The sequence below is a fragment of the Phytophthora ramorum genome (genome assembly GCF_020800215.1).
Source record: "Phytophthora ramorum isolate Pr-102 chromosome Unknown Phyram_PR-102_s0001, whole genome shotgun sequence".
NCBI classification, from domain to species: Eukaryota; Oomycota; class Peronosporomycetes; order Peronosporales; family Peronosporaceae; genus Phytophthora; species Phytophthora ramorum.
The window spans coordinates 3143607-3153552 of record NW_027150647.1 but is presented as its reverse complement, the minus strand read 5'-3'; the positions used below and the strand labels follow the sequence as shown (position 1 = coordinate 3153552).

Genomic DNA, 9946 nt, shown 5'->3' with positions numbered 1-9946 from the left:
GTACGCTGGTAGCAGGGTGTAGTCAGCCGAGGAATACTGCAGCTTCACCACACCGTCCACAGTCGATTGCTTTCTCACCCGGACGGGCACCACCTCCCCCACGCTCTTCGCGAAGTCCTTGAACCAGGAGATCAACCAACGGAGATCAACAGCACTGGCGTTCTGATTCAGCCGATTGCCGTGTGCCTTCACAGAGAAGATGCCGTCATTGATGCGGTTCCTGAAGCGTGTTACTGTTGGGGTTGATACCCCGTACGCCGCGCACCAAGCCGCACGACAGACATGCCCGACGAGAGGAAGGTAGTAGTGATACTGATCCCGTACACCGGTGCCACGATGGCGCTGCACTGTATCCGTCTCCTTGAGCACCGCTAGCGCCGTCATAATGCTCTGCTTTCGCTCACCACCAGTCATCTGGGACAGCGAGCATAGGAACTGTTCCAGCTTAGCTGCCTTCCCCTCAAGACACCTCTTCTTGCAAACGTCTTCGCGAATCAGACGAGTAACCTCGGATGTCAAGTCGCAGTCAATCAAAATTATGCTTGTGTCCATGACTTCGCCCCCGCCTTGATCCTCTTCGCGCTCGTCCTCGTTTTCCGCAGAGCTTGCGTCGTCTGGGTCAGGCTCCCAGCTGCTGTCTGCACTACCGTCACTGCTGTAGCCACTAGAGCTGCTGGCGGTCTGGTCTCCCCCAGCGGTGGCAAATGCGGCGAGCTCTTCCATGCTTCGTTGCCGATACACTCCAGTCAAATTTAGAGATTTTGAAAAACCTTCCTCCTGAAAAATTTCACTTAAGTGCGAAAAGAGAAGCGCCAACTTCCAAGCCGTTTATCTCGAAAACGTTAAAAGGTTAACTAGCATCGTTTTGTTTGGCGCAGTCTCATATGCGATTTGACCCCCACTTCAAGCGAGATGACTGAGGAAATCGTCGACCTCGATGACTCTACGCTGATTTGTAATCCCGACAGGTGCAGGCAAACATGCTGGCTGTGTCTCAGGTGGCCCAGTTGACAAGCTTCCCCACCACCCCCACACAGTACCATGCAACCCAAGACGGTTCTCATCACCGGCAGCACGCGCGGCATCGGCCTCGAATTCGCCAAGCACTTCACCAATGCAGGATGGAAAGTCATCGGCGTCGCGCGCAACGCCAACCAAGCGGACAAGGTGAGTCCGGACGTGGTATCAGATCTCTGTGTGCGACTAACGTACGCTCTGCTCTTCCAGTTGAAGGCGCTGTCGCCGTTCAAGTTGGTGTCGTTCGACTGTACCGATGAGGCGTCGATTGCCCGCGCCGCGGAGGAGCTGGAGGACGTCCCCGTTGACCTGCTCATCAACAACGCAGGCATATACAAGGACGGCGGCCTGGAGACCACGAGCAAGGAAATGCTCATGCGCCAGTTCGAGGTGAACACGGTGGGTCCGTTCCTGGTGACGCGCGCGCTGCTGCCGAACCTCCAGTCGGCGGCGCAGAAGAACGGCAAGGATGGAGCGTTGGTGGTGACTGTGTCGTCGCAGATGGGCAGCATCACTGGCAACACGTTCGGAGGCAACTACAGCTACGGCGCGTCCAAAGCCGCTGTGAACATGGTGAATGCCAGTTTGGCAATTGACCTCAAGGAGGACAACATTGCGGCGATCGTGGTGCACCCGGGATATGTAGTGACGGACCTCACGGGTGGGTTGGGCGACGTCCACACGGACGAGAGCGTGCGAGGCATGGCGAGCGTCATCGAAAAGGTGACGCTGGCTGACACTGGCAAATTTTTCCACTTCCAAGGCCACGAGATGCCCTGGTAAGCGATGGCTGAGATGCAACATGGAGTACAGGAGAGAAAAAGGAATAAAGTGTGCTATCCTGGTGACGCAATTGAATTGCCGTTCAATGAGGTCTTTGAAACAAAGTCGTTCTTGAAGTGCTGGAGCGGGCGATTATGTAGGGAAGTTGATAAGGAAGACAGACACAAGTCCACGCGCACGGATGGAGACAGTTTGGCTGTGCTGGGTCTCGCTGAGCCAGGTTGGCTGATTCTCTGCCGTAACACAGAATTGGCCGTCTTAACGACAAAAAGCCCGATGGACTTGCTCATCAACAGCGCTGGTACATTCCGACACGAAAGACGCGCCCATGACGTAGTTTGAGGTCCACGCCGTGGGTCCGAAGCGGACTGCATCATTAAAAAGTCAAAACTGAGGGATACGGGTAAGTTCTTTCACTTCGAAGGCCACGAGGTCCCTTGGTGGAGTGAGCTCCGCGCGCATAGTTTTCTATTATAAACAAGAAAAATGATCGATGATATGATCCGCTATTGCAGCCTAACGATTCTCCGACGATTTCAGCTGCTGGAAGCAGACTTCGAGGCAGTGTCTAGAATTGAAATGGACTGACCAGGACTGATAAACCTTTGCGTACTGTGTTCACTTTCAATGTCTGCATCGAGCCCAAATTAATACATTTTGATGCCAACGGGGATTATGTCGGTGAGGCGATTACTGTGTACGTCGCTAATAGTTACCTCTCTAGGCCTTGGGTCCTGCTGTAGTCCTTCTGAAAAGCTCACTCGACCAAGCAGCTCACCAAACAACGATGTCGAACAAGACGGTTCTGATCACAGGAAGCAACCGCGGCCTCGGACTTGCGTTGCCAAATATTACACGAACGTGGGTTGGAACGTCATTGCTACCACCCGCACAGGCAGCAACAACCAACATGTGCGAGGATTCGAATGGGTAACATCCTGACGCGCTGTAGATTTAACGCTGGTTCTTTGCTTTCCGATTCATTTTGTTGCTCAGCTGAAGGCCCTTGCACCGTTCAAGACGAGACGACGGTGCTTCAGGCAGCCAAGGAGCTCAAGGGCATCCCAATCTACCTGCTGATTAACAATGCAGGCGTCTTCACAGGTGGTGAGAGCATGTCATCGACATCCAAGGAGAACATGACGAGGGAGGTCGAAATCTACGCGGTGGACCTTCTTCTGGTCACGCGTGCACTGCTGCCGAACGTGAAGCTGGCGGCGAAAAGCCCGAGGAAATGCGCTCACGTGGTGCAGACGTTGACGATCTACGCCAGCATCGAAGGCGGTGGTGGGCCCTTTGCTTACTGCACCTCGAAGACGGCGCTGCACATGGTCAACCGCAACATGGCGAGTAAGCTCAAGCGCGACAACATCGCAATGATCATTCTGGACCCGGGCATGGTGTACACGACCATGCCACTCAGGCGGACGCATCGACTGTGTGGCTAAAATGGCGGATGTCATCGAGAAGGCAGCAATGAAAGTCACAGGCAAGCTCCTGGACTTCAACGGGACTGTAGACCACACCATTCAGCGCGATCTCATATGACGAAAAGTACATTTTCACAGCTTTAGTAGTTCTACGGATGTCTACGCGGTCTCATTCCTGACGTAGTACGGTTCCTCCTGGAACTCGGCCGAGCAGTAGGGGAAAGTGGCGCCCTCCTCGTCCGGGTTGAAGAGGTTCTTGCCGGCGTAGATCATGACGTAAATGCCGGCAACCGTGCAAATGGTAGCGATGGCTGCGCACATGAACTTCTCCCAGACCGGGATCTTCGCCCAGAAGACCTTGATGTAGAACATGAGGGGCAGAATGAGGCTGGACATGGTGATGGCCGTGGCGCCAGTGAAATCGACGAGGTCGAGGAAGTGGTCGCGCAGCAGGATGGAGAGGATGACGAGCACCACAATCAACGAGATACGCAGCATGATGTAGCGGATGACGTTGGCGCCGCCCTTGTACTCAGACAGGTCGTCCTCGCTGTTGGCGGCGGACAAGCGGGTCGAGCATTGCCGGTTGTTCTCAAGGTCAGGAACGGACACAGCAGGCGACGAGGCCGCGAGGTACGACATCTTCTCCTCAATCTCCATTCCACGCTCCTCGTTGTCGGTGGCAAGGGGGTCAACCTGGTGCATGCCCAGAACCAGACGCTCCACCATGTAGAAGGCCGGGTGCAGGAACGTCGAGAAGGCGATCGACAGGTGAAGCTGCATGAACAGGAACGCCATGACCACGGACCCGCGGTCAGCGAGGAAACCCAAAGTCGTCGTCGTGTACGGGTCCGACGTGTTGACCACCGAGAAGAGCAAGTTGCCAGACATTTGGCAGCCTCCCACGGCGTATCCGGCAATGGCAACAGCCAAGAAGAAGGCCGACGCAGCGCCCAAACTGACCATGATGACACGGGGCATGCGCTCAGGCTGCGAGTGCTGACGCTGCAGGTCGGGGATCACGGTAGCAGCGGCGTACGCGAGCGAGAGGTTGCCGAACGTCGTGATGACCTGGTGCATCGTCACGTCGGCGGTGGGCGGCGACGGGTGTCCGCGCTCCTGGTAGATGAGGATGGAGATGCCGATAATGTCGGCGACGATCGTGCCGAGGCATCCGCCGATAGCCATGCCCGTGCTCTCCTTCATGGTCGGGATCAGCGCCACCGGAACGACCATGAGCGCCATGAAGACGATCCACATGGACTGGCTGAAGCTGTCCGGGAACAGCACGTCGAGCAGGGTGCCGCCCAGCACGAGGAACGCGCAGGGCAGCAGCAAGCAGACGCCCATCTGGGAAATCACCACCAAGATGCGGCCCCACTTGCCGGCGACCCAGTGGCCGAGGTCACCGTACGTCTTGACGTTGGCTGGGGCCACCAGAAGCACCTTCGAAAGCACCACCGACGCGTAGATGTTGGCGAACGCCATGAACAGCAGCGCGATGGTGGCGAACAACCAGCCGGCACGAGCGTAGTTGGACGGCATGCCCAGCGAGCCGATGCCGCAGACGCAGCAGAAGATGTTGAAGGCAGCCTTGGCATCTTCGAACGTGAAGAGAGCAGAGCGCGACGAAGCTTGGGGTGCCATGGTTGCTGTCGCCTAGACAGCAGAATGGATAATGAGCTCCTGGCTGGAGAGCGATCCTCGTGCCGGTGCCTTGGCTCATGCATTGCACCGGAACAGTGGATCTCAAAGACACGCTGTGCCCATCGCCATTTTCGCGAGCCTTATGCGAGGCCACGTGCACTGTGCATGCATCCGTTGGCTGGGAGGATCGAGTTGCGCTGTCTGCGCCCGTAGTGCCAGCCTCCGGTAATAGTATTCCTGCAGGAAATGTCCCCACGGGACAGCATGGCTGCCACAGCAGGGCCAACGTGCACCGGCAAACCCACCTTTTAATTGATCCGGTTCTGATACTGTAGCTACAACTACGACGTCGAAGTTAAACCGCAGCTTGAAGACGACGTCACTACGTGGAAATCTTGCCACAGCAACAGCTACCACTCAGCTAGATGCTTCTTCACTGCTCTTTAGCGCTGATTTATCACTGATTGCCGTGAAGTTTTGTGTCTGCTCCACGAACGGGCTTCTCAAGTACATGTACCGGTAGGTACATGTATTAAGTTGTGCGCGATCGTGGACTTTCTAGTTCGGCCCATGCATAAACAGCCAGATTGGATGAGGAACTACTCGAACTGTATAGCGCAGGTGCTTGCAGCGCTCAATGCGGTGAACACGAAGGTCCTTGCAGTCGGCCTCCAAGTGGCAGGCTTGATGACTCAATGCGCCCGTATCAACACCTTCGGGATGCTCAAAGCTGAAACAAACGATGCGTTAGTCGAAACTGAGGGATGGGTCGCCGCGATGAAGATGAAGGCTCGGATTCATCCGACAAAGCCTGCATCGAATCATTCGCAGCATGGCAGCGCCCCATCGTGTCGGAGAGAAACCGTGTTAAAGCGGTGCAGAGCCGACACGTTCACCCAAAACTCAGCCAATGTTTGGACGCGACGAGCACTTTGTCCACACGAAAATTCGTCCCCAAAAGCTGGGGACAAACCTGTCCCCACAGTCGTATCTTTGCGCTCCTCCGGCTCGATGAACGACCAACGCTGTTGCGGTCGCAGAGCTCCGCCCTGTTCTAGCGGAGAAAATGACAAGGACGTGCACAATGCTATTCGAGCGTCGAAAAGCTTGGTGGACGACGACGTTCCTGGTGCTAGCGTGGCGAGTTTCGGGCAAAACAATGGCCGTCGTTTACCTGGAAATGCACGGTCGCAGCTCATGCAACAAGCAAGCTGCAAATCGACAGCGGGAACAGATTTAGAGCCGGCGGATTGATACACAGCACATCACCAATTTCCGCTTGTGCGCATCACCTTCAGACAAAGCAAACTTACTGGGTTCCCGATCGTGTGTGTTGTTTGCGCGCAACGACAATCACAATCAACAAATGCTGGTGCCTGAGCTCGACCCTACGCTCCTAGACTCGTGACTAGCAGCACAAAAGTTAAGGAAACCAAACCGTCGTAGCTGAACTGCAATTTTGTATGTCTGACTAAACGATCTTCAGTACTACGCAATGTTGCACAGTAGAGTGTATGGTTCGAGGGGAGAATTACAGGTAAGTTGCAATACAATACTGCCAGTTTATGTTGTCGTTGCAGTGAGGGACTTCAATCAGATCTGGACCAGGGTCTCGTTTCCAATTTCTACTTGCTTGAGTAGCTCTCTCAAGTTGAAGGAGGCAAGGTTTAGCCGTACGTTGGTGGTCTCGACTCCCTAGGCACACAGACGCCAAAACGCTGCCGCCTTGGTTCTTCTGAGGTAGCATCGATTCTGTACGGCTGCCCCGTTCCAGGATGCTGCCAGTCAGTTGCCTTTATTTTGCATCCATTTGAATTGAAATGTGAAGTCCGATCCTAGTTGTAAGTCAAACAACAGGAACAAGTCAGATTTTGCATTAGATTCTCTTGTATGCAACAGTGCTGAAGAAAAAACGCACCGAAATGCTCCAGCGTGAAAGTTAAGATGAACGCAATCCATACAAACATCCGCGCTTGCACTTGTATTGCGTGAGTCTCCAGCACAAACGCCAGCTGGCGAAAGATTGACAAGCCAAATTGACGTTCAATCACGATGTACAGCGCCACTAGTGACAATACCTCCAGCAGTACGTACACGACCAAATTACCAACGACAGAGTTCAGTTTCTCCGTCGTCAGACCACGCGTCTGGGGATAATATTCGTGAGCGCCGCCCCCCACGTAGTAAAGCGCTTGGAGGTAGAGTCCGTAGACCATCGGGATCACACACTCAACGTACTCGATGAGCACGATGTATTCGCAGTGAAACATCATCTGCGCGATCTCGCGTACTAGTTTCACTTGTTCCTCGACAGTGGTGACGGAGCTGATGGTTGCTGCTTCTGCCTTAGCCATTGGGTGAGTCGGCGAGACTTTAATAATTGGCATCTTTGACTGGGACTCGACCATACTGGCCGCCTTCAATGGAGCTATTCGAAATGATCGGAAGGAATGCTGTACTTCGGTAAGAGCAGTCTGCTGTTGTCGGATAGAGCTTGTTGTTGTCGGATTTTCGGCATTCTTGAACGCTATACCTTTGTCAAGCGCTCGCTGATTGTCTGTTGACAGCCGTACGTTTAGTGGTGAGCGCAGTCGGACGTTGGAAGCCGCAAACGCGTCGCACGTGACAACTTTTGGGTTTTGGCAAAGTTGTTTTACAGTGGCTACCAATTCAGGTCTCCACTTCGGCAGACCCAGCTCGTCGTTGTTAGAGCGAGTCGAAAGGAGTCGTTGCACTGTTCGGGTGCTACGGAAATTGTTACGCAGCGCCAATGTTAATGTCAGTGCGTCGAAGCTAATAATCACGACAAGAGCTAGCGGCGACTTGGCGGTTTGCATACAAGCGGCAACAAATAGTGAATGCGCCAGGTCCACGGAGAACACGACAATTCCAGAAACATACTCTTCCAGATAGGCCGACGCTGATGCCACTAGATTCTTGAATGCCAACTTAATGAAAGGTAGCAAAACCATAAACAAAATCTGTCCGTGGTTTGGCAGTAATGCAAACACAGCACTGAGTCCTGTGTAGAAAATTGCGATATTCCCCTGCGAAACGATAACCAGGAGACTTTGGAGCTGGTGTTTGAGATTCGATGCGTGTGCAATCGCTTCTCGACCAACAGCCACGAACAAGAAAAGTGTCATACAGCACACGAATGGCGGTATGGTCAGCACAAAGCAAAATGGAACCGGAAACACCCATAGACTTCCCATGGCTAACGTTATGCATACGTGACAAATTGAAGTGGCCACAGTGACTGCGACTAATTTCCACGACGTGATGGAAACTCCTATCATCATGCCCTTCATCTGGACAGTCAGACCAAGAGCAACAGTAAAGCTGATAACTCCAAAGCGCAGCCAAGCTCCAGAGTTATTCGACCATCCAGCGTTTGGGTTTTGAAGTGGAATGAGTTCAAGAACCACAACCAGAAGCAGGGCTGGAAGTGGAGTCAGAAGACATACCGCAAGCATACGCGTTCGTGATACATTTCGACTGTAGTCATCGAGGGCGTACAACCTCTCCACAGAGTACATGCTGCGATGACCGATTTGCAAGCGCTGCCACATGCGCACCACCCACTTGAAAACCCCTCGAAAATCCTTCATGGCAGCAGTTGTTGGAGAAGTATCGAGACACAATCAAGTAGCGGCTTCCAAGTCGATTGCGAGAGCTACGATAATAATAAAGCTGGTCGTCAAAACGTGAAGCAAGGGTATTCTCGTCATTTGCTGGCGTAGCCCTAGTTACCAGGCCACACCCGACTCCTATTTAAGAGTGCTACATGGTATATTTCCACACAAGTACAGTCACAAAACCCCATTTTCAGTCGCGTTATGGTCTTTACACCCGGCTTGGGCCAGCAGCAAAACTTTCATCTTGTTCCTCTCTTCCGAGATCTCTTCACAATACTCGAGTTGACACTCAATATCGGCGTGGACTTCCGACAAAAAGTGGTATTGTTCGATAAACTGGTTGAGTACCCGCGGACTTTCGAGGTCGTCGGCAAAAAATCGAGAGTGAACAAGTCTTGGTGGCTCGGGCTTGAGCAGGAAATGTGGCAGGATCGATCCATCTTACAAAACGCTATCATGATATTGTGGGTGGCGTCCTGCAAATTTTGTCATGCGATTGTTTTGAACTACACTCATGGACCGGGTGCAGTAACACCAGATTAATTAATGTGTGGGGCCGTGTAAAACCGACGACTAGCGAAACCAACTTTAACAGGGGGAGTTTTCGTGCTGGATACGACAATTGTGCTTGGTATTGTTGATTGGGGTGGCTAATATTTGTTGCTGGGATCTCTCGTTGGAGGGAAGTTCTCGCTTCGAGCGGTTTGCTGTCGGATCACACCCACTCGTTACGGAGGAGGTGGGGGCGGCCATCGATCAAGGTGGTGCGGTATGGGAGGTGGCGCGAAGCGGAGGAGCTCTTGGCGTCGTCGTCGTCGTCGCTGTCATTGAGCGGTAGCACGTCAACTAGTAGCAATCGCTCGTGGCTGCCGCTGGTGGACTCTGCAAATCCAAACTCGCTGGGGTTCGTCTCGAGGGCAGCGACGCGGGGGGTGTACGTAGAAAACTCGGAGCGGCGAAGTTCCTTGCGGCGTTCTTCCTCTACGTCCGTGGCAGAAGACAGAGAGCTCGTGATACTGAAGCTGGAAGTCGAGGAATTGTAGGAACTGCGGCGCGAACGCTTGAAATTGCGACTCGATTGTTGATCGGTCGGATGAATGCACTCTGCATCCGAAGGCTTGTACGCATCTTCTGAGCGTGAAGAAACCTTGGAGCGGCCTCTCCATGACGCCAACTCACGTCGAGCAAGCGTACAGCAGCCTTGCAGTGTCCGCACAACAGTTGTAGCAGCTTGACCTTTCCACAGCGTGAACTGGTGTCGACGATGAGCGGCTGTGTGTCGACCTCCTTCAAAGCGCAACATTACACGCCTCTTCCCTAGAATCCGTGGGTGGTCAGCTCTGATTTCATCTGTGCAGCTCTCTGCGAAGCTGTTGCCCACCACACGAGTCCCGCTGATTCCACTTGCTGGCGACGAAAGGGTTGCTTCAG

The 9946-nt window shown here is 53.6% G+C and overlaps 1 protein-coding gene across 1 annotated transcript; it reads right to left on the bottom strand.

Annotated features, from left to right (window-relative positions):
- Positions 1–9230: 9230 nt before the first annotated feature.
- On the bottom strand, positions 9231–9818 carry KRP23_751 (uncharacterized protein; the record flags this gene model as incomplete). Its single annotated transcript, XM_067892600.1, has 1 exon — positions 9231–9818. One exon carries the CDS (start codon positions 9816–9818, stop codon positions 9231–9233), a length of 588 nt encoding a protein of 195 aa, XP_067751314.1.
- Positions 9819–9946: the final 128 nt, after the last annotated feature.